The following is a 24,692-nucleotide window of genomic DNA, read 5'->3' on the forward strand; positions in this document are numbered from 1 at the left end:
CCTATGGTGCTTGTTTGTTGTTTCGCACCGCAGTCAGCAATAGAGCAATAGTTGAACTGTATAGCATGTCATCGTATCCCAACTGCGTGGATCGATGCTCATGATGTCAATCACTGGAATGTGTGGTCCAGACTTGATTATCTACAGACCGCCGTCATATAGCTTGAATATTGCCGGGTGCGGCGTAAAACAACAAATAAACAAACTGTATGGCGGCGGTCACTATGGCAGTGTATATTAAAGCAGTTCTGAACTTTTACTTGTGATTTGCGGCCAACCAACAGCAACACTGTGCCAAGCACCAAAGTAACGATTTCACATTCTCACTTGCAGGTTCAAAGCTTTATATCTCAAATGATCCTAACCAGTTGAAAATGTCCGTAGCTTTCCAAACAAATATCTTTTAAACCGAACCTGTTATACCTGTTACTGTGTTTTCGGACCCGTTGAGATCCGGGGTCCTCTGCAACCCATGCTTGCCGTAAAAGGTAACTATGCTTGTCGTAAGAGGCGACTAGCGTGATTGGGTGGTCAGACTCGCTGACTTGGGTGATGCATGTCATCGTATCCCAATGGCGTGATTCGATGCTCATGATATCAATCACTGGATTGTCTGGTCCGGACTTCATGTTTTCCGACTTCATCTTTCATTTCTACCAGAAATGTCAATGATCATATGTTTCAGCATTTCCAATCCAGACTGCATGTAGCTGTCAAAGTCTCGTTTAGTACTATGTACATACATGTATATCAAAGAGAGAAATTCTTTTAGGCCAAGGCTCAGCAGGTGAGCCGAAATGGGGTTTAACGTCCAAGATTATTGCACTTATATAGAGACGTGCATGAACGTGTGTGTGTGTGTGGCTGCTTGTACTAGTCCGGACTGATGCCGATTTTATAGTGCTATCCATCTTCTCGAGGCAAGGGAGTTCACTGACTATAAAAGTCCAGTTTCCACCCTAGCCGAACTAGGCTGGTATCATGGAGTTACATTTTGGCTGGGCTAACGAGTCTGTGCATAGTCCAATCAAAATCGCGCACCGAAATCGAAATCCGGTTTGTAAAATGTTGTGCAGATTTGTGTCGATTGCAGGATTTGCAAAGCATGTGCACCGCCAACTCCTTGTCAACAGATATTTTCCCAGTCTTTTCATGGTTTTAATCAAGGTGCTCACGTGATTTGATGCACTTCGCTATGTAAGACCTGTTTTATCACAATATAGATCTTAATTATCAATCAGATCGTTTTGAGTGGGCGCCACCATTTTGTTTGAAAGAAATGCAAGTGATACGAGATGTGGAATCTGATTGGTCCATAGGTCCAACATAACTCGTAATTACCACTGGTGGCGCTACGGTCGAGCCCAGGAATTCCAGCCTAGTTCGGCAAGGGTGGAAACTGGACTTTTATAGTCAGTTAACTCCCTTGCCTCGGGAAGATGAGTGCTATCCCACTGAGACCTGAATTACACTGGTGGTAGAGTTCACAACGGACGCCTAATACATCACACCGTACGGTATTTAATGTCTCCGAGTCTTATTCCTTTATGTGTTGGATATATTACATACACAACAATTTTAACAAGAAATTAAAACATGTTTTATATTTGTATTGTTTAGAATGTTACAAATTGAAGCATATTTGTTTCCTAGGAGTTATTGAGTGATTGTTGTTTAACGCCGCCACAACAATTGTCAAGCTATTCGCGTCGATTGTTCCCAAGGATTCAATCTGACGGAGTAAAGTGAAGATGTGCGTGTCGTCATGTTGCAAAATGTGTGTGTTTGTTTGTTGTGTAACGCCGCACTCAGCAATATTCAAGCAATATGACGGTGGTCTGTAAAATAATCGAGTCTGGACCAGACAATCCTGTGATTGACATCATGAGCATCGATCAACGCAGTTGGGATACGATGACATGCATCAACCAAATCAGCGAGCCTGACCACCCGATCCCGTTAGTCATCCTTTATGTGTTAAATATACCTCTTTTAGATGTAATTTCCTCTTTTAATTTACTTCTTTTTTTAATTGTGTCAGCGTTAAAGGAATATGCATTTTCAGAAAAACCCACTCAGCACACGACTCCAATGGTTTCATCGTAGTGCATCGATACGCTTGGACGAGATATCCGTAATTGAAGTATACTCGCAACTTCTTCAGGATTGGTGTGGTGGAATTCCCAAGTGGTGCAATGTATGTGCAAGCTTTTACACGTGTATATTGTTTTTGAAATTTAACGAGTAAGAGACTGGTTTTAATATCTATAATACATTTCGACCAAAACAAAGGCGTAGAAAAATCAAACATACAATATTCATTTTGAAATGGTGTTGTTCCAAATTTCAACGTGGTTACGACGGTTTTTCATCTCACAAGCTATGTCATGTGTTCTATGTTTATACACCGAATTCCAGACATGGGTATCAAACTGCTGCCTTTGCTTGCAAAACATCTATCCCTGAGCAAGTTTCAAACTCGGCTAAGCTGAAGCCATAGATCGACTGTGCAGCTGAAATGTCGCTGAACACCGCTACCACTAAACAACACTCAACATGCGGCATTGTGGGCGTCTTTTAATGAAAATTAACACAAAGTTCCATTTGTCATGAGGTCTAGAAACAGCCGCTATAGAATATGTTCACTGTTATTTTCGTTCAAGGACCCAAGGGCTATGGATTGAGTTAGGGTAACCTTCCCTAATTTTTCTTGAGATGTATCCAGGTTTGACAAAACTAATAAGTGGCGAACAGATTTTATAATAGCATCGACTAGTACTATAGTAGTAGACATTTAACTGATGAACAGAAACTAGCGCTCACCTAGCTCTGTAGTTGCCTGTTTAGTTGTAACAAGTAGCACAGACCTGTAGCCTTCTCTCCATGTACAAGGATTGAGGCAATCAGTGCTGGGACGGTAACTGGGGGACTCGGGTCGGGTGACCCGTGAAGATCCGGGTTAGAATAGGTCTTCAGCAACCCATGCTTGCCGTTAAAGCCAACTATGCTTGTCGTAAGAGGCGACTAATGGGATTGGGTTGTCAGGCTCGCTGACTTGGTTGATGCATGCCATCAATCCCAATAGTGTGGAGCGATGCTTATGATGTCAATGACTGGATTGTAGGTCCAGACTCGATTATTTACAGGCCGCTGTCATATAGCTGGAATATTGCAGAGTGAGGCGTTTAACAACAAACAAACAGACTCGGGTTGGGTGGGTCCTGAATAGGACCTGGGTACCCACAGCACTACCCGGACCCGTGGTTAGTCATGTGATGTATTGTTTAATGACAATAACTTGCTATAGCTCAGTGGTTACACTACAAGTCTCTAATGTTCACATTTCTTTCTGACCAACATCACTGTACCCAGATCGTTTGATACATGTATCTAAACAGTTTTTGCCAGGGCTGCGGTAAAACAATTTCCAATGGGACATTTTGTTCCCACATCTTGAGACCTACAGTGGGTCCCCAGGTAGGGTCGGGTAATAGAGGGTCGGGTACCTGGGTAGTAAATTTGGACTCATCCCAGTCCTAGAGGGAATCATGCATAACCATGTCCATTACTTATGTTACAGAAACAATTAGATCAGAAACATTTATAGTACCAGACGCCACATGCCATATCAATTTAGGCTGTGTGATGCTTCCTAATAATTGTATTGAGCAACATGGGTACATTGTGTAAAGCCAGTTTCTCGTGTCCCTCACACTGACATTGCTGGAGTATTTATAGCGACTTAAAATCCAACTAATTCACTCACTCACTCATTATAGTATTGTTTATGATATATTTGGGAATATATAATTAAGACAATGTTTGTCTTCACAATTCACGAAACTAGTTTCATTTTGGCTCTCAGTATTGCATGACTTGGCGTAAAACAACATTCACTCACTTAACTCTAGTTGTGTCTGTTAGTCAAATCAGAAGAACCTATGACAATCTGGAACTATGTGTGATTTGAAATTGTTGTAGGGGTTGAAGTGACGCCACATTCAACTAAAGATGGCGGCGACGTTTTGTGAGATAGACATTGAGGACCTGGTGTTCTATGAGCGGTGTGGCGGCGGCACATTTGGCAGCGTGTATCGGGCGCTGTGGAAGTCGCAGGACATGGTTGTGGCTGTCAAGAAACTTCTCATGCTCGAGAAGGAGGTAGGACTGAAAACTTGCCTTTCAAATAAATCACACATACCGTATTTGATGTAATAAGCGCCCAGGGCGCTCTCAAAATTAGAAATAGGAGACTCTTATTAGAATATTATTTTGGTGAAAAAAAAACAGAGTTAAAAGATAAATTTCGTGGTTTATGCTTACAGTCTGAAATGTTTATGTATGACAGATATATTTTTCCAGAATTAAATTACCCATAATTGAGGGTGCATATTACACACGAGTGCGTATTATACACGAATAAATAGGTCTTGTACATTGATCAATCGGAAGGGGTGCTAATTGGGATTGTTCACAAGCCAATATATTAGCAAATATCGCCTAGGGCGCTTATTAGAGCGGGGAGCTTATTACGTTGAATACGGTAATTACTAGACTCAGGGTCCTGTTCCCCAAAGCAATTGTTTCGCTACGACAGTCATAACCTAAGTGCCTTGATCGCTTTGTGGAATGAGACCTAGCGTGCAAAGCATAGTTTATGTTTGCACATGTCCGTGTTTGGACTCAGGGGGTCCTAGGGTTTGTGCCAGTAGTATTTGCATCTGGGGACCCTCTCATTCTTCAACACTGACTGTCAGCACAAAGACAAGGACCCCCAGACATGCATGGTTAATTCATGCTTAAACACTGTGTGTTTGTCAGATTCAAGATCGTCCATGCAAAACAGGAAATAATGCAATGAATGCCAGTCATTATTGTTCAGTGTGGATTGTTGTAATGGTAAATTGGATGTGAAATGGTTTCAGTAAGACAAGTAACCAATTCAAGATTTTTCAAACCATAACCTTCCCTATTAGGAACCATAACAAAACTTCTGAATTTATTAACCATAATTTTCACAAGATTTTATTGTTCATATAAGACAGTTGTTAGATGAGCATAATATTTATGAGACTCAAAGATCCGTGTTAGAATATGTCTTCAGCAACCCATTCTTGCTGTAAAATGCGACTATGTGTGTCGTAAAAGGTGACTAACGGGATTGGGTTGTCAGGCTTGCTGACTTGGCTGATGTATTTCCTCGTATCCCATTTGCTTATATCGATGCTCGGGCTGTCAATCACCAGATTGTCTGGTCCAGACTCGATTATTTACAGAATGCCGTCATATGGCTGGGATATTGCTAAGTGCGCATTAAACAACAAAAAACAACAAAAAACAACCACCAGTCCCAAGCTAGTGCCCGGAATGACGTTTATTACATGCTGTTTGTTTTCTGTCAAACAAACTTCTAAGATACATGACGTTGTATTCATGCTATTAACAAAGCCGTGTCCGGCTATCTTGTTTCAGGCCCAGGTGCTAAGTGTTGTCAGCCATCGGAACATCATCCAGTTCTATGGTGCTGTCACTGTTGACCCCAATGTGTGCCTTGTTACTGGTAGGTTACCATGGTTACATGAAATGCCGGCAATCTGTCACTTGTGGTATATGATGGTGGATCAGTTCAATGTTGTAGAAGGTGTTGATGTTGCAGATTTAAATTTTCACTGCAGGTTTCAATTGGTGTTCAACTGCAGTTGCTTGAGACCCGTGAAGATACGGGGTAGAATAAGTCATCAGCAACCCATGCTTACCGTTAAAGACGACTATGCTTGTCGTAAGAGGTGACTAGCGGGATCGGGTGGTCAGCCTCGCTGTCTTGGTTGAAGCATGTCATCGATCCCAATTGCGTGTATCGATGCTCATGATGTAAAGCACTGGATTGTCTGGTCCAGACTCGATTATTTACAGACGCCGTCATATAGCTTGAATGTTGCTGAGTGTGGCATTACACAACAAACCAAAGCATGTGCTTGTTGTATGTGGAGACTTAATGGATCGCGTGGTTGGACTGAGTGATTGTGTGTCATTGTGTGTCACTGTACCTCAAAGATGTGGATTATTGCTCACAATGTCAGTCACTTGTTTGTCTGGTCCAGATTCATTGATTGACATTTGCAGAGCTTGAGATAAGCCAATACCATCTTTCTTACAATGCTAAGTTTTGTGAATAAAAATGGCTTCCCGGAGAGGGAGAAGCAAGCAGACGGGTATACTTCTAGTAATGTAGTTTTAAATTATTTACAGGGATTGTTACAAAACAGCTTTTAAGTAAAATACCCAAATGTCAAGAAACAGGTTGGTAAAGCAAATTTGAATACCCTCTAAAACTTGTGGATATATACTTACATGAAACCCCTGGGTAAAATACCCAAAGAACCAAAAGCTCTCTATAGCTCTGCATTTGTGATCAATGTGTCATCTCCTCTATGTCTTCAGACTGGCAACATTTGTTTTATATTTTACTTTTGTAAAAATTTAAACTTTGATAAGTCTTTATGAATCTCCTCAAAAGCCTTAAGAAACAGAAACCTGAAACTTTGTGATACTTGGACCACAACTAGACTTGATTTTGTTCAGGGTATAGAATAGGACAAATCTTTTTGGGGTTGATAATTGTTAAGATACGTTTCCTGTGTATTTCACTGCATTCTGCACCAGTACACATCATCTCCACTGTCTCGCTCTTTATCTTCTCAGAATATGCCCCCAACGGTTCTCTCTATGCCTACCTCACTAACCCTGAAAATCAGCTGGATTTTCAACAGATTCTGACCTGGGCCAAGGAAATTGCCACAGGTAAGTCACAGACTGCAGTCTTGTTTTTAAAAAGATGCAATAATTCCTAATGAAAAGTTTCTGCAAACTTGTCGAAATAGATAATTTTTAAGTGATGTTACCCATCCTGTGTTTCACAATTCAGATACTGCCGTCAAATACCTACACACTGCTCTTGTCACTTCCCTTGTAAACATTCTTGTGGGTGGGGCTCTCGTCACTTCCCTTTTAAACATTCTGATTGTGGGTGCTTTAATCACTTCCCATGGAAACGTTTGGGTGGCTGGGTCTCTTGTCACTTCCTATGTAAACATTCCGAGGATGGGTCTCTCGTCACTTCCCATGTAAACGTTCTGGTGGGTGGGACTCTCGTCCCTTCACATGTAAACGTTCTGGAGGGTCGGTCTCTCGTCACTTCCCATGTAAACGTTCTGGTGGGTGGGTCTCTCGTCACTTCCTATGTAAACATTCCGAGGGTGGGTCTCTCGTCACTTCCCATGTAAACATTCTGTTGGGCGGGTATCTTGTCACTTCCTATGTAAACGTTCTGGTGGGCGGGTATCTTGTCAATTCCTATGTAAAAGTTCTGGTGGGCGGGTATCTTGTCACTTCCTATGTAAACGTTCTGGTGGGCGGGTATCTTGTCACTTCCTATGTAAACGTTCTGGTGGGCGGGTATCTTGTCACTTCCCATGTAAACGTTCTGGTTGGTGGGTCTCTCGTCACTTCCCATGTAAATTATCTGGTGGGCGGGTATCTTGTCACTTCCTATGTAAACGTTCTGGTGGGCGGGTATCTTGTCACTTCCCATGTAAACGTTCTGGTGGGCGGGTATCTTGTCACTTCCTATGTAAACGTTCTGGTGGGCGGGTATCTTGTCACTTCCCATGTAAACGTTCTGGTTGTTGGGTCTCTCATCACTTCCCATGTAAACGTTCTGGTGGGTGGGTCTCTCGTCACTTCCTATGTAAATGTTCTGATGGTAGGGCCTCTCGTCACTTTCCATGAAAACGATCGGGTGTGTAGCACTCTCATTACTTGCCATGTAAACATTGTAATGGATGGGGCTCTCGTCGATTCCTATGTAAATGTTCTGATGGGTGGGGGTCTCGTCACTTCCCATGTAAATGTTATGATGGTTGGGGGTCTCGTCACTTCCCATGTTAACGTTCTGATGGGTGGGGGTCTCGTCACTTCCTATGTAAATGTTATGATGGGTGGGGGTCTCGTCACTTCCCATGTAAATGTTCTGATGGGTGGAGCTCTCGTCACTTCCCATGTAAATGTTATGATGGGTGGGGGTCTTGTCACTTCCCATGTAAATGTTCTGATGGGTGGGGGGTCTCGTTAGTTCATATGTAAATGTTCTGATGGTAGCGCCTCTCGTCACTTCCCATGTAAACGTTCTGGTGTGTAGCGCTCTCATTACTTGCCTTGTAAACATTGTAATGGATGGGGCTCTCGTCACTTCCCATGTTAACATTCTGATGGGTGGGGGGTCTCATCACTTCCTGCATTTTTGAAATGCTAATCCAGATTAGGGTGCATCAGTTACTATGGTTACATGATATTTTGGTCTTTAGTCCCACAATTTCATTCCAGATTCCTACAGAAAGATTTTACATGATGTAAAATTAACTTTCTGAATTTGAGACTGTAAATTCTGTCTGGTATTGACAGCGATCTGGATTATCCAGAGTCTGGTTTAGACAGATTCCACTGCTCTCTGTCTCATGGTGCCTGTACTACAATGTAAGGAATGCCATTGTCCATACATGTCTTCAGAACAAAGATAAGTAAAGCAATGAATTCTATACCTTATCCCCCTGCATATAATGCATCATCATCATCTGGTCTATCTGTCCATCATCCATATTTCGTTTCTGAAGCAAAAATTGAGAGCCGTGAAAGATTTTTCATCCAAGTTTGGTACATGTTTAAACCTTGACCTGAAGTGCCTTTTGCTATTGTTGAGGCTGAGGGGATTTGTCTTCTTCTGATGACTCTGATGGTCAGAGGAAAGGTCATTCTGACATGACCAACAATAAGATGTCCCCTGATCTAAGATGGAGGCACAGGTGGCCCAGTCATCTAAGACGCCGCAATTCGCCGTGCAGAGTTGCATACCTTGGGCACCCCAGAAACCTATGATTGTGGGTTTGTGTCCCTGTTTGCCCCGATTATGTTTCTAGGTTTGTCAGCACATACCCTTGCTCGTGGGTTTCACCGAAGTGGTAAACATCTGAGACCCACATCACTTGAGGCTTTCCTCCCACATTAAGCTGACATGCCTTGATATAACCGGAATACTGTTGTAAGTGGCGTTAAAACCAACTGACTCTCTCAGATCTAAGGTATGATTTTGCTGAGATTGCCTTGTTCTGATATGTGATGGTAGTGTAGGAGTTACCTGCGTGCGTTGCCTGCCTACATCCCACAGTGTGTTTCAGGCATGCACTACCTACACTGTGAAGCGCCGGTCAAAGTCATACATCGAGACCTCAAGTCCAAGAATGGTACGTCATTATTTCTATATGTCTGTGAGAATAAGCTAGCATGAAAGACAAACTGTCAGACAGTGGATCATCTCCATTTGGACACCATCAATATGAACAAAACTACAGATTTACAAGAGGCAGCTAACGAGATCGGGTGGTCAGGCTTGCTGACTTGGTTGATGCATGTCATTGTATCCAAATTGTTTGGATCGATGCTCATGATATCAATTACTGGATTCTCTGGTCCCAACTCGATTATTTACAGACTGTCGTCATATCGCTGGAATATTGCTGAGTGCAGCGTTAAACAACAAACAAACAAATTTATATGATTGACGAGTTCTAAGCCTCACATAGAAGGAATTGAGTCGTCATGAAAGGAAGGACACAAAAATAGTACATTGTATAAACCAGATAAATGTTTCCCAGCATAACTGATGTTCTGGACCTACACTAACACCCTCACAACAAAGACTGCTTTTTGTTTTTGAACTGGAACTACCTTTATTGTGTTACAGATTGTTTTAATATGATAGTGAGGCTGTTTTATTATTGATAGTGAGGCTGCTTTTAATATGATAGTGAGGCTGCTTTATTGTGATAGCGAGGCTGCTTTATTGTGATAGTGTGGCTGTGTTAATGTGATAGTGAGGCTGTTTCATTGTGATAGTGAGGCTGCTTTTAATATGGTAGTGAGACTGTTTTAATATGATAGTGAGGCTGTGTTAATATGATAGTGAGGATGTTTAAATATGATAGTGAGGTTGTTTTCATACGATAATGAGGCTGTTTTAATACGATAGTAAGGATGTCATTATCAAGGTGTGAAAGACAATCAATTTACCCCTGAACTTTTGAAACTAAGATTTTTATCTGAAGGCAAGCTTTTGGACTGCACGCTTAACTTCTAAAGTTTAGGATTTACTCATAGTGTAGACATTCTCTGCCTGATGTCAGACTTTACCTACATTCTGTACATGTGAACTTATTCTCACATCAATATACTTCTCTACATTTAGTAGGGATATTCGAAATGTCTGGATAAATCCACTGGATGGTTGGATAGGTTTTTTTTTTAATAGGATTTGACGTATAAGTTTATTTCCAGTAATAATAAGGGGCGATGAGGTAGCCTAGTGGTTAAAGCATTCGCCAGTCACATCGAAGGCCTGGGTTCGATTCCCCACGTGGATACAAAGTGTGAAGCCCACTACTGGGGTCCCCCGCCGTGATATTGCTGGAATATTGCTCAAAGTGGTGTAAAACCATCCTCACGCACTCACTCACGTAATAATAAACAAAAGTAAACATTGGAGCATGCATGGAAAGTTTAGAACATTTCCACAATATCGCAATAGCATTGCTAATTAAAACAGCTTGTGTTTGTGTTGAGACGCTGAATGAGAAGATGTTAGTCATTGTTGTATGCCTCGTTGCTATATGGCTGAAATAATGCCGAAGAGGCGTTACAAAAACCCTTAAATGCTATAGTCTGAACAATACTACTCAACTTGTGATAGGGATACTGCGCTAGCTGACACTTTTTCTAAAGTCGGGAGACAACAGCGTGTATATTTTTTTTCTTTTGTGTATTATGAAATGAAACTTAAGATGCGTCAGGTCCAGCCCAAATCGCATGCTATTGGTATGACAACATCTCTGTACATCCAGTCAGATGTGTCCCACCTGGACACTGAGACTATCCCTATCACATGTTGAGTGGCATACAACACACACGTTGGCTGTCTGTGTGTCACACTCATATCTGTGTTTCCATTTCAGTGGTCATATCAGATGACTGGTCATGTAAGGTAAGTTTTATTCAATATGAACAAGAGACTCTGCCTGACTTGTAAACAGTGCGTAACACCTATTCTGGCCCGGAACCCCTGTAGAGTTAGCAGCGGTAGAAACTAACATTTTTGGTCCATTAGTCCTTATAATGATAACATATAGCAAAACCTTCAAAAATGGCAAATTTCTACTTGTCCTTATGATACCTTAACTATTGGGCAGTTGGCAAGGACTACAGGACAGTCCAGACTCGATTATGTTTAGACCGCTGTAATTCATAGCTGGAATATTGCTGAATGTGGCGTTAAACAACAAACAAAGCAAACATAAAGGCTACAGAACTAGAGCCAATTTCTAACACTGGTTAGAAAGGGTCCCCAGCCACCTAAATGTTCGGACAGACGATTAAGTGGACCAGGTGAAATGTGTTCAGTGTTAAAAACTGAACAGTTTTAGTCCACTAGGAATCCACCTAAAATGTTATCATACAGCAAAACCCTGAAAAGGGACAATTTTCAACTTGTCATTATGATACCTTCACTATTGGGCGACTAACGGGATCGGGTGGTCAAGTTGTAGAATATTGCATTGAATGCAATGCTGAGAATCCATTGGTAAAGTACCTCTGAATTTAAGAAAAACTCAACTTCAGAAAATATTGAGTTTTTCCCCATCTTGCGTGGCAAGGGCAGATATTTTAGAGCCTATATATAAATCTCTTGTTCGTCAGGTCCCAACTTATTTACAAGTCGCCACAACATTACTGATATTTTGTTGACTGCAGCAGTGTAACAACCCACAGTCAGTCCAGAGGCTGGTGAAAGTTCATCAAGACTTGAAAATGTCACGTCAGACCTAAAGACGTTAAAAGATGGTTCTTGTTGTTACCCTGTCTGGCGTTCGGCACTAAGGGGCTAAAACAAGGACTGGTCGGCTCGGAGTCAGTATACTGTGTCTGAGTGGGGTATTCATGTTAAACTGCGGCATGGTATCTCAGTGTGCTAACACTTTAAATCGGCACCCACCCACACACCAACACACACACACACACACACACACACACACACACACACACACACACACACACACACACACACACACACACACACACACACACACACACACACACCAACACACACACCAACACACACACACACTGACACAATTTTACCTCGCTTCACCTGTTGTAATGTTCCTATCTCACAGGTCTTGATTTAAAGATTTTGATTTAACTTGCACCAAGTGCATATTGACATAAAAACCAACTTGCATCAAACAAAACCAGTTTGCACTGTGTCCCCCAAATTACCAAAGTTGACACATAGGCCGGCCTGCAGCCAGTGTGAAAATAATAAATGGTGCTTTCATGTAAAACAGAACAGGAGCATCTGCCTACCCACAGTTTGATGACATCAAGCCTTAGAAAGCATGACAGATTACATGTAATACAGGGATTGATGTGGCATGGTAAATAAACTTTATAGGTATTGATTGTGTTCCAATGTCAATGTTGTGTAGACAAGTAAGGGTCAGTCAGACACAAATGTGAAATGTTTTGACATACACTTGGTGCATGTAGACATAAATATTAGGTTGCATTTGTCAATAAAAGGTCCCACTGGTTCATGTTTTACTATTTGGTAGTTTTTCATAAACACATGGTCATGATATAGCCTGAATCGTAAATCAATTCTGCTTTATGCAGAGATTTCTTATGAATATAAGGGTGTCCCCTTAATTATATTGCTAGTTCGAGGCCTTGCTTGTGTATACTATAAGTGTTTTATTCTTCAACAATGTAGCACTTCTTATCAAGTATATTTGTAGGTTGTGCTACTGCTTCCACAGTATAAACACTTCAAAAGTTACACACAAATATTCAAAGCAGAATGCAGATGCAGAGCTCCAGATAAGCTTTTTGTGTTGTGGGTATTTTACCCATGCATTTTAAAATCATTGGGTATCAGTAATTCTATCTGGGTTTTCAAATTTCTGTTACCCACTAGTTTTTAAACATGTGGGTATTTAAATTAAATATTTAAAAACACTATTTATCAAGTCCCTGCAAACTGGTTTCGTGTGGTTTCCAGAGCTTTATAGGACTTAAAAATACCATGATACTGCCACAAGAAAGTGTGAAGGCAAATGATCATGATGTTACTGTCATCGTGGTGTTTGGCAAGGTTGACGGAATGCCGGTTTATAATTTCAAAATAAGTTGTTGATTTGCTAATCGATTACGCAGGGTTACTTCACTATATTTTGATGATACGCACAAGTTTTATTTTTGTAGCGTTCCTGTAATTTTCGTTGCGTATTTGATACGCTTGGATTTATTTTTACTGCATATTTCTGCATGTCTGATGCGTATTTTAAGCAGATACGCAGCTTATCTGGAGCTCTGCAGATATGTTTGGTGTTGGAAGCTATCCATCACTATGTCCGTCGCTGAAGTGCTTCTGTTTTTCAGCTGTGTGATTTTGGTGCATCCAAGTTCATTGGCAGTACAACCAGGATGTCGCTGGCGGGGACGTTCCCGTGGATGGCGCCGGAGGTGAGGTAGTCCCAGACGAGGGAGATATCAGAGCTGTCTTAGGGAATAAGGGGTGGTGGGGTAGCCTAGTGGATAAAGGATTTGCTCCTCACGCCAAAGGCCCAGGTTTGATTCCCAACATGGATACAATGTACATTTCTTGTGTCCCCTCTTGGCTGTCATTGATATAGAGAATCTCACCCGAGTGTCTTTTGATATCAAATATATCAACACGAGTTGATTAAAGTGGAAAAACTCTGAGGCTTGATATTGATATCAAAAGACACTCGGGTGAGATTATATTTATCATATAACATCATTCTTCCAATTTTTTCAATTTGTAGACAGTAATTAGCAGTGTCTGAAGTGTAAAAAGTACTGCCAACAGCTTCAGTAGCAGAGCCATTAGTGATGTCATTTGATTGTGACGTCATGGTAACCAATGTCAGTGTTTGTAGGCCACTGGCCCATGTACATATCAGTACAAATATATGTGATATAATATGATAGATTAATTAGGGCTGTAACGATTCACTACCTACGATATCATCAATACTTACATACACATAATACTTGAATCGTCAGGTTGTGAAATCGTGATATGCTATAAATAGAACAGGAAGTTATAGAGTTACCTCCTACGACGGCAGAAGTAGCATAGCGCCACCTGTAAGCATGGCAGAACACAAGGACGTGGTAGCTGAGGACGTGCCGACTAACTGTTACATTCAATAACCATCCCTTCATTTAAACTCTTTGTTCTTGTGGTTCTCTAAGTAAAGATTTTAAAATAACAATAGATAAATGTATGAAAGAGGTTTTAGAGATGCATATCAGTGATGTCATCATTTCTTACTCTTTGATGTGGTGTATCGTGATACCAGCAGTATCATCGGTCTGTATCATGATACGAATCGTATCACAAGATATCAGGCGATACTCAGCTCTTGAGACAATTGTATAATATGAACAGTGCAGACAATAGTTTATGGCAAATTACATATTTTTGTACTTAAGACCTTTCCGACATATTTGGCACATTTTACAAGGTATCTTTATTATTACAGTTTAACAATTGAGTACGTTGATAATATTTGATATATAAATGAAACTTGGTTTATACATATATCTTAACAATGTATATGTTTACGTTGTAATGGAAAATTAAGTTCATCTCATAATATCAATCACTGGCTTGTCTGGTCCAGACTCATCTATTTACACACCGTCATCATTTTAGGGCTGGCTATCAATATAGATCTTAGAGATTGATAATCATTAACTAGATATCGATCAATTATTGATAAATATCGGAAAAGTAACTTTTAGCAAATATCCAGAAAGCTCAGAGACAAAACATCCTATTTCACGTCACTTGTGAGTGGTGACACATTTATGCCTGGATTACTTTGTGGACATTTGAGATATAACAAAACCAGTTGCTTTCCATCTAAGGCAATAGACAAAAGCAAGTCTGCTTTGGTAACTTAAAACCTTATTTCATGATAATAGTTTATGTAAGATATTATTGATGACACAATTTTCATTTCATTTATTGTATTATTTTCCCTATCTTTGTGGTCATCCTAATGTCTTATAACTGCTATATTGCTGAGTTCGGCATAAACAGCATGAACAAACAAACAACCATGAAGGAAGTTGTTTCTGTTTACTCCAGGTGATTCAAAGTCAGCCTGTGTCGGAGTCCTGTGATACCTGGTCCTATGGTGTGGTAAGTCAGAATAGTTCAGAACAATAAGACCCGTAAAGATCCGGGTAGAATAGGTCTTCAGCAACCCATGCTTGCCGTAAAAGGCGACTATGCTTGTCGTAAGAGGCAACTAACGGGATCGGGTGGTCAGGCTTGCTGTCTTGGTTGATGCATGTCATCGTATCCCAATAGCGTGGATCGATGCTCATGATGTCATCCACTAGATTGTCTGGTCCAGACTCGATTATTTACAGACCGCTGTCATAAAGCTGGAATATTGCTGAGTGCGGCGTTAAACAACAAACAAAAACATCAGAACAATAAAAAAGCAATAGCTCCAAAGTGAGGCTAGGAGTGGTGAACAGCATTCACTTATATCTATATTAAGCAGAGGGCCGAGGTGACTCGGTAGACTGTAGGACATTGTATCCCAATTGCATCGAGTGTTGCTTAGAATATCAATCTTTGGTTTGTCGGGTTCAGACTCATGCTGGGGGCATGGGTGGCCCAGTCGTCTAAGGCGCCGCAATTCGCTATGCAGAGTTGCGTAACCTTGGCACGCCAGAAACCTATGATTGTGGGATCGAATCCAGGTTCGTCACGATTATGTTTCTAGGTTTGTCAGCACCATACCCGTTCTCATGGGTTTCATCGAAGTATAAACATCTAAGACCTGCATCACTTCGGGCTTTCCTCCCACAGCAAGCTGACACGCCGTGATATAACTGAAATACTGTTAAAAGCGGCGTTAAACCAAACTCACTCACTCAGACGCGTACTTACAGCTGCTGTCATGGAGATGGGTGTGGCACTAAGCAGCAAAGAAATAAAGAAACAAACTCTCATGAAAGTTTCTTACCTTCCTAAAAGTACATTTTCTCTGAGTGCTGAAAGTGTAGCGTCATTATCAGCCTCCTGATGTCGTCATGTGTTTCTGTGTTGTTTAAGTGCCATGGCTCCGAGTTCTTCCAATAGGGGATGATGTAGTTTAAGGGCGTCCTTCTACAGTTGGTGTTTCTACAGGTGCTGTGGGAGCTACTGACGCACGAAGTGCCGTTTAAAGGAATCGAGGGCTTCCAGGTGGCATGGCTGGTGGTGGAGAAAGGGGAGGTAACTCTAAACAGAAGGGTCATGGACCTAAAAATATTAATGATTTATTAACATGTTTCTGTGCATCCATGATTATTTGTTGTATTAGTATTATATCTCCATTCTATTGTTATAGGGGGGCCCAGTCGTCTAAGGCGCCGCGATTCACTGTGCAGAGTTGCGTCCCTTGGGCACGCCAGAAACCTATGATTGTGGGTTCGAATCCCGGTTCGCCCCAATTATGTTTCTAGGTTTGTCAGCACCATACCCGTGCTCGTGGATTTCACCGAAGTGGTAAACGTCTGAGACCTGCATCACTTCAGGCTTTCCTCCCACATTAAGCTGACACGCCGTGATATAAATGGAATACTGTTAAAAGATGCGTTAAACCCAACTCACACACTCACTCACTCTATTGTTATAAGTAACTTGGACCCATTTCAGCAACCCATGCTTGCAGTAAAAGGTGACTATGCTTGTCGTAAGAGGCGACTAACGGGTTGGATAGTCAGGCATGTCATCAATCCCATTTGTGTGGATCGATGCTCATGATGTCAATGACTGTATTGTCTGGTCCGGAGTCGATTATTTACAGACCGCCATCATATAGCTTGGATATTAATGAGTGCGGCATTAAACAACGAACCAACCAACCAATAATCCTTTAACATAGCTTCATTTTGAACTTGATTCAAATGGCATGATGTTAATAGTAGCCTTCCAATGAAATTGCTGTCGTGAGCGAGAGACATTTCTTTCTAAGATAGAGATAGGGGGATGTAACAACACATTGAATGAGGACTGTGTTTTATTCCTGTTGTTCTTTGCTTGAAATTGTTGTTTTTTAAATCTATACTAACACCCATTTCAGAGATTGTTGGTGCCAAGTACTTGTCCGGCCTGTTTTGGGCAGCTGATGACAGATTGCTGGGAACTTGATCCAAAGAAGCGACCGACTTTTAAGCAGATTCTTGCCCGTCTCGATGCCATGCTGCAGGATGGTAAGGAAGACATGGTCTTTGATAATGCCTTCCAATAGTGGAGTTGTCCCCCTTAGATGGCAGGATCCGGTGGTTGTGGTGATGCTGGTGTGTTCTCGTAGGTGTTGTAAACGTCTACGTCACATTGGTCCCCCCACTGTCTCTTCCCCTGAAATATAGTTGAGCGTACCTGGTACATCTACAAGAGGATTTACAGTGCTCCAGACACACGCTCCAAACACACACACCAGACACACGCTCCAGACACAAACTCCAGACACACGCTCCAGACACAAACTCCAGACACAAACTCCAGACACACGCTCCAGACACACACTCCAGACACACACTCACACACGTCGCTCTATGAGTGCAATAATCTTGAACGTGACGTTAAACCCCATTTCACCTCACCTCTGCTTTATGTTGGTTGTAATGACATCCTTTCTATTTGTCTTTAGAAAGTTTACCAGATCAAACAAACTCTTTCCTTGAACATAAAGAAATATGGAGGTGAGTACAACCCACTCAGTATGAGCTACAGTGTTCCCTCGTTATTGCACTCTTCAATATAGCGCTAACTTGGTTATAGCGAGGTAAAGCATGGTTCCCAAAATTTCCTAACATTTTTAATAAACTCAAGTTTTCATAGACACGATGTTTTCCCCCATCTCAGAATACATTATCAGCTGATCACCATGATGATGTGACACAGGAAATACCAGTCAACAAATCCGAACTGAAGTATGCAATATAATCCTATTTTTATAATATCTTGTAATAAAAAATTTGTTCATGGTTTATCTGGACTAATGTTTGCAATATGTTTTATTAATAATATTTAAAATTTCATTCATTATTTATAATAACGTTGACAATAATTTCGGCAAAATCGTATGCGAAGTGATCGGTAGATTGCACAACTCACTGTTATTTTTAAAGCAGCCAGGGTCAGATTACCGCTACTGACGCCTTGAAACGAACTTTAGTTGCCAGAGAATGGATAAACATATCATAAATGTCGTACCATGACTAGCTATAAGTCATATTTGAGGCAGTTTGACTATTAAATGTCAACATACCGTGACTGGTCAAATTCGTTCCAAACGTCAAAAAATATCCTGCATACCATCTGTACCAAAGTCCTTAGCTTATGTTTCTTGTAATTTGAAGTATATATGGTGGAAGCTGCAACTAAAATAACACGATATTGGAATATATTATTCCTGATAAAATAATAATTTCAGACACAATTTCTTCTGACCATTGCATCAAATTTCTTTAAAGTGGTATCACTGGGTACGTTTTAACTGAATCACCGGTAGATTGGGAGGAAACATGTTCACAGCTGATTGCTATTCCCGGCTTAGTTTACGAGAAAATACACACAGTAATGTTAATCTCTGCATATAAAACAATGCCTTGGAGGTCAGGAAATACATTTTAAATGGTAAATTATCATGTCTAGTGATGTTTTATGTCAAATTTCATACTTTCATTGACCAAGTTTGTTATACATGTTTATTCACTTGAATTGGCTGAAGGGATATGATGTGGGTTTTTTTTAAGTGCATAATAATACTTGATAAACAAATTTACACTATGAATCAAGAATAACTTCTATTCTTTTTGAAACACTGAAATGTGCACCGTAGATCGTGTTAGGTAGGCAGAGCATGTATACTGTTTTGTTGGTCATCTACGACCTATGACTCGACCTTCGTTAAACCGCTGATCATCTCTAACGCTCATCAATTATTTGGACCCTGAAGGTAGCGTTGTAGCGAGGGATCACTGTACTAGACAAGATCAGATGTATACATTTTGATGGACTGGTTCCTGGGACTACTAGCACTGGTACCACAGTAAAGGTTTCTAGATTTCAGTGTAGATATGTGCTACCTGCCAGTCATTCAGTTCTCTAAGGTGCTGCAATTAGCTTAATGATGTTGACAAAACCACTGAGATATGTATGATATCTTTATTCTTACAAGATACCAAGAATTTTGGAATAATGAATAATGTTCCTGATCATGTGTATGTACCTGCCCTTGTATCAGCCGTGTCACATGTCTATACCCGCCCTTGTGTCAGCCCATGTCACGTGTCTTTACCTGCCCTTGTATAAGCCCATGTCACGTGTCTGTACCTGCCCTTGTATAAGCCCATGTTATGTGTCTGTACCTGTCCTTGTATAAGCTCGTCACGTGTCTGTACCTGCCCTTGTATAAGCCCACGTCACGTGTCTGTACCTGCCCTTGTATTAGCCCATGTCACGTGTCTGTACCTGCCCTTGTATAAGCCCATGTCACGTGTCTGTACCTGCCCTTGTATAAGCCCATGTTATGTGTCTGTACCTGCCCTTGTATAAGCCCATGTCACGTGTCTGTACCTGCCCTTGTATAAGCCCGTTTCTTGTGTCTATACTCGCCCTTGTGTCAGCCCATGTCACGTGTCTGTACCTGCCCTTGTATAAGCCCATGTCACGTGTCTGTACCTGCCCTTGTATTAGCCCATGTCATGTGTCTGTACCTGCCCTTGTATTAGCCCATGTCACGTGTCTGTACCTGTCCTTGTATAAGCCCATGTCACGTGTCTGTACCTGCCTTTGTATAAGCCCATGTCACGTGTCTATACCTGCCCTTGTATAAGCCCATGTCACGTGTCTGTACCTGCCCTTGTATAAGCTCATGTCACGTGTCTGTACCTGCCCTTGTATAAGCCTGTGTCATGTGTCTGTACCTGCCCTTGTATAAGCCCATATCACATGTCTGTACCTGCCCTTGTATAAGCCCATGTCACGTGTCTGTACCTGCCCTTGTATAAGCCCATGTCACGTGTCCGTACCTGCCCTTGTATAAGCCCATGTTATGTGTCTGTACGCGCCCTTGTATAAGCCCATGTCACGTGTCTGTACCTGCCCTTGTATTAGCCCATGTCACGTGTCTGTACTTGCCCTTGTATAAGCCCATGTCACGTGTCTGCTGTTGCAGGAAGGAGATACAGACGACCCTGGAGCGTTTGAAGCGAGCTGAGATGGAGCTGGGGGTTAAGGAGCGTCAGCTGAAGGAACGCGAACTGAAAATCAAGGAACGAGAGAAGAACCTGGAACAGCAATTTAAAGTTGTTGTAAGCAAACCCTTCAGTTGTCGGTTGGGCAGTCCCCCCATGACATTCACAAGAATGGACCCATGAAGATCTTCAGAATAGGTCTTCAGCAACCCATGCTTGCTGTAAAAGGTGTCTATGTTTGTCTTAAGAGGCGACTAACGAGATCGGGTTGTCATGCTCGCTGACTTGGTTGATGCATGTCATCGTATCCCAATTGCATGGGTCGATGCTCATGATGTCAATCACTGGATTGTCTGGTCCAGACTCGATTATTTATAGACCGCCATCATATAGCTGGAATATTGCTGAGTGCGACGTAACACAACAAACCAGCCAACATTCACACAATGGCTTACTGAGTTGGCCCTTGGACCATCCAGGTCCTGAAGTTTGTCTCACTTCAGAGAATTGAAGTGTAACGATGCGATGGGGTCGCGATACGATACATATCCACATACTAATGGTGCAAAGTGATTCGTATTCCATACAGCACTTTTATATCATAAGTTGATTTTCTTTCCTTTTACAGTTCAACCTCAACCCTGAATCATTTGTTTTAAAATTTAAGAGAATGAAATGGGATATCGTAGGGTAGAAACGTATATAGGGCACTGTGAATGTTATGCCATTTATATCCACACGGGAAATACTAGAATGTAATGTAATGTATGGTATGTATCGTCATACAGGGGTTGTAAATCGATGTATTGTGTCATGGGCCTCATATCGCAATACAATACTGTATTGCTGGATCGTTAAAGCACCAGTAGATGTTTCTGGGCAGAATAGGTCTCTAGTACCTCAAGCTTCTCTCCCTGTGATGTTTCTGGGCAGAATAGGTCCCTAGTGCCTCAAGCTTCTCTCCCTTTGGTGTTTCTGGGCAGAATCGGTCTCTAGTACCTCAAGCTTCTCTCCCTGTTGTGTTTCTGGGCAGAATAGGTCCCTAGTACGTCAAGCTTCTCTCCCTGTGGTGTTTCTGGGCAGAATAGGTCTCTAGTACCTCAAGCTTCTCTCCCTGTGGTGTTTCTGGGCAGAATAGGTCCCTAGTCCCTCAAGCTTCTCTCCCTGTTGTGTTTCTGGGCAGAATAGGTCCCTAGTGCCTCAAGCTTCTCTCCCTGTTGTGTTTCTGGGCAGAATCGGTCTCTAGTACCTCAAGCTTCTCTCCCTGTGATGTTTCTGGGCAGAATAGGTCCCTAGTCCCTCAAGCTTCTCTCCCTGTGGTGTTTCTGGGCAGAATAGGTCCCTAGTACCTCAAGCTTCTCTCCCTGTTGTGTTTCTGGGCAGAATAGGTCCCTAGTACCTCAAGCTTCTCTCCCTGTTGTGTTTCTGGGCAGAATAGGTCTCTAGTGCCCCAAGCTTCTCTCCCTGTGGTGTTTCTGGGCAGAATAGGTCCCTAGTACCTCAAGCTTCTCTCCCTGTGGTGTTTCTGGGAAGAATAGGTCTCTAGTACCTCAAGCTTCTCTCCCTGTGATGTTTCTGGGCAGAATAGGTCTCTAGTACCTCAAGCTTCTCTCCCTGTTGTGTTTCTGGGCAGAATAGGTCTCTAGTACCTCAAGCTTCTCTCCCTGTGATGTTTCTGGGCAGAATAGGTCTCTAGTACCTCAAGCTTCTCTCCCTGTGGTGTTTCTGGGCAGAATAGGTCTCTAGTACCTCAAGCTTCTCTCCCTGTTGTGTTTCTGGGCAGAATCGGTCTCTAGTACCTCAAGCTTCTCTCCCTGTTGTGTTTCTGGGCAGAATAGGTCTCTAGTACCTCAAGCTTCTCTCCCTGTTGTGTTTCTGAGCAGAATAGGTCCCTAGTGCCTCAAGCTTCTCTCCCTGTTGTGTTTCTGGGCAGAATAGGTCCCTAGTACCTCAAGCTTCTCTCCCTGTTGTGTTTCTGGGCAGAATAGGTCTCTAGTGCCCCAAGCTTCTCTCCCTGTGGTGTTTCTGGGCAGAATAGGTCCCTAGTATGTCAAGCTTCTCTCCCTGTGGTGTTTCTGGGAAGAATAGGTCCCTGGTACCTCAAGCTTCTCTCCCTGTTTCGTTTCTGGGCAGAATAGGTCCCTAGTACCTCAAGCTTCTCTCCCTGTGGTGTTTCTGGGCAGAATAGGTCTCTAGTACCTCAAGCTTCTCTCCCTGTGGTGTTTCCGGGCAGAATAGGTCCCTAGTACCTCAAGCTTCTCTCCCTGTGATGTTTCTGGGCAGAATAGGTCTCTAGTACCTCAAGCTTCTCTCCCTGTTGTGTTTCTGGGCAGTATAGGTCCCTAGTACCTCAAGCTTCTCTCCCTGTGGTGTTTCTGGGCAGAAGTGGCTCCTGGTTCATGATGCTTTCTGTAAGATCCGACAAGAATTCAATATAAGATCACTCTCACTAACCCGCGCACACAGACGCTCACTCACAGCTTGTAACATCTGTACTTCTGTGACTTGATAACCAATATACGTCTTCCTCTTCCAGCAACTTGACACACATGATGTAAACACATGGCGTGAAGTAGACGTGGTAAGTTTCCCAAGTTGATCACCACAACATCCATTCTTCTAGCTCTCTGTTTGTCCATGTGACAAACGTTTGTCAGCAGGACCAATCAGAGCTTCATGTTAAATATGATGGGAGCAAGTTTGAAAAATATATATTGTATTTAGAATTTTGATTTTTGACGAGTTTTGATTTGGTTTGAAATTAAATTTGTGATGTTTTATTACAAATTGAAATACAGCTTTCATTTCTTGCTATGGTATGCTGTTGTAATGATATACTATTCCAAAGAAGTTAAGGAACACCAATTCGAGGGCATGTGAAACCATCGTGTGTTCTTTAACTTCTTTTGAGTAGTATATTTGATGCTTGTTATTGTGAATGTGAACTACACACCTTCGTGGCAATGGTAGCGATGGTGCCCAGTGATCTAAGGTGCTACTTACTCTGAAGAGTTGTTCCCCTTTATCTCTAAAACTCTCCTACTTTTTCTGTTTCAGTATCAGTGGGTGATGCAGCTGGGAGCGTCTGGTAGGTTGACATGTTTGTCTTCTCTATGTCCAGGTTGCTGGGGGCGCCGGGGGCACATGTAGGGACAGTTTCAGGGGCATTATTCCCCTTGTAGTTAAGCAACGCACCGTAACAAGCTTGTTGGTGTTGGCAAATTGTGGAGGTGACTCCGTATAAGTGAAATAATTCCCAACAGTGTTAAACTCACACATTCACTTCCTGTGTATGTTCAAAAAGGAAGATAAAAAAAATAAACAGATAAAATAAATACACAGATAAAATAAATAAGCTGAAATGAGAAAGTTTAGTAGATTATAATACTACTTGTGGAGACATGGAAAGCATGTGAAGAAAGATGAGTTTTGTCCTCATAAAAACCTTGGCTAATTTAGAAAATGAGCTACAGTGGATCCCTGTTGTCTTCAGCTCCAGCACACCAGAGAAACAGGTCCATTATTCGGGGCTCCACACATCTGACTCGACCTGATATTCATTTACTTTATGTTTCATGCCATAAAGGGGCGGTTGTGTAGCCTAGTGGTTAAAGCGTTAGCTCGTCACGCCGAAGACCCGGGTTCGATTCCCGACATGGGTACAATGTGTGAAGCCCATTTCCGGTGTCCCCCGCCGTGATATTGCTGGAATATTGCTAAAAGCAGCGTAAACCCGTACTCACTCACTCACTCACTTATGCCATAAAGTGTTAGGCTATTATATTTGTCAGCGATAGGAACTGTTTTAAGCCACTAGTCCTTATAATAATAACATATAGCAAAAACCTTTATAACGGCACCTTTCTTCTAACCCTTTAAGGAGTCGTCTAAGGTGCCGCAATTCGCTGTGCAGATTGCATCCCTTGGACACGCCAGAAACATATGATTGTGGGTTCGAATCCCAGTTCGCCGCCATTATGTTTCTAGGTTTGTCAGCACCATACCCGTGCTTGTGGATTTCAGCAAAGTGGTAAACGTCTAAGACCTGCATCACTTCAGGCTTTCCTCCCACATTTAGCTGACACGCCGCGATATAACTGGAATACTTACTCACTCACTCACTCACTCACTCACTCACTCACTCACTCACTCACTCACTCACTCTTATCCTTATGATACCTTAATTATTGGGCAGCTTGATAAGGACTATGGGACTAGTGCCAATTTCTAAATCTAACTTGTGTTATTTTTTTCAAATGTTTTAAGCTTGATCAGCGGAAGTATTATTGTAACTC

General features: G+C 42.0%; 1 protein-coding gene across 1 annotated transcript in view; it reads left to right on the plus strand.

Annotated features, from left to right (window-relative positions):
- Positions 1–2,140: 2,140 nt before the first annotated feature.
- The window catches only part of LOC139470430 (mitogen-activated protein kinase kinase kinase zak-1-like), a 32,672-nt gene continuing 10,120 nt past the window's right edge, over positions 2,141–24,692 (plus strand). Inside the window, exons 1-14 of the mRNA XM_071252839.1 lie at positions 2,141–2,197; positions 3,982–4,161; positions 5,473–5,560; positions 6,703–6,801; positions 9,231–9,296; positions 11,061–11,089; positions 13,543–13,626; positions 15,284–15,337; positions 16,340–16,426; positions 17,277–17,406; positions 17,847–17,898; positions 20,379–20,514; positions 22,934–22,978; positions 23,455–23,485. Of these exons, the coding sequence (XP_071108940.1) occupies positions 4,012–4,161; positions 5,473–5,560; positions 6,703–6,801; positions 9,231–9,296; positions 11,061–11,089; positions 13,543–13,626; positions 15,284–15,337; positions 16,340–16,426; positions 17,277–17,406; positions 17,847–17,898; positions 20,379–20,514; positions 22,934–22,978; positions 23,455–23,485 (1,051 nt within the window). The 5' untranslated portion in view covers positions 2,141–2,197; positions 3,982–4,011. The remainder of the gene's footprint in view (positions 2,198–3,981; positions 4,162–5,472; positions 5,561–6,702; positions 6,802–9,230; positions 9,297–11,060; positions 11,090–13,542; positions 13,627–15,283; positions 15,338–16,339; positions 16,427–17,276; positions 17,407–17,846; positions 17,899–20,378; positions 20,515–22,933; positions 22,979–23,454; positions 23,486–24,692) is intronic.

Source organism: Haliotis cracherodii, unplaced genomic scaffold, assembly GCF_022045235.1.
Source record: "Haliotis cracherodii isolate W230 unplaced genomic scaffold, xgHalCrac1.p SCAF_20, whole genome shotgun sequence".
Classification (NCBI taxonomy): domain Eukaryota; kingdom Metazoa; phylum Mollusca; class Gastropoda; order Lepetellida; family Haliotidae; genus Haliotis; species Haliotis cracherodii.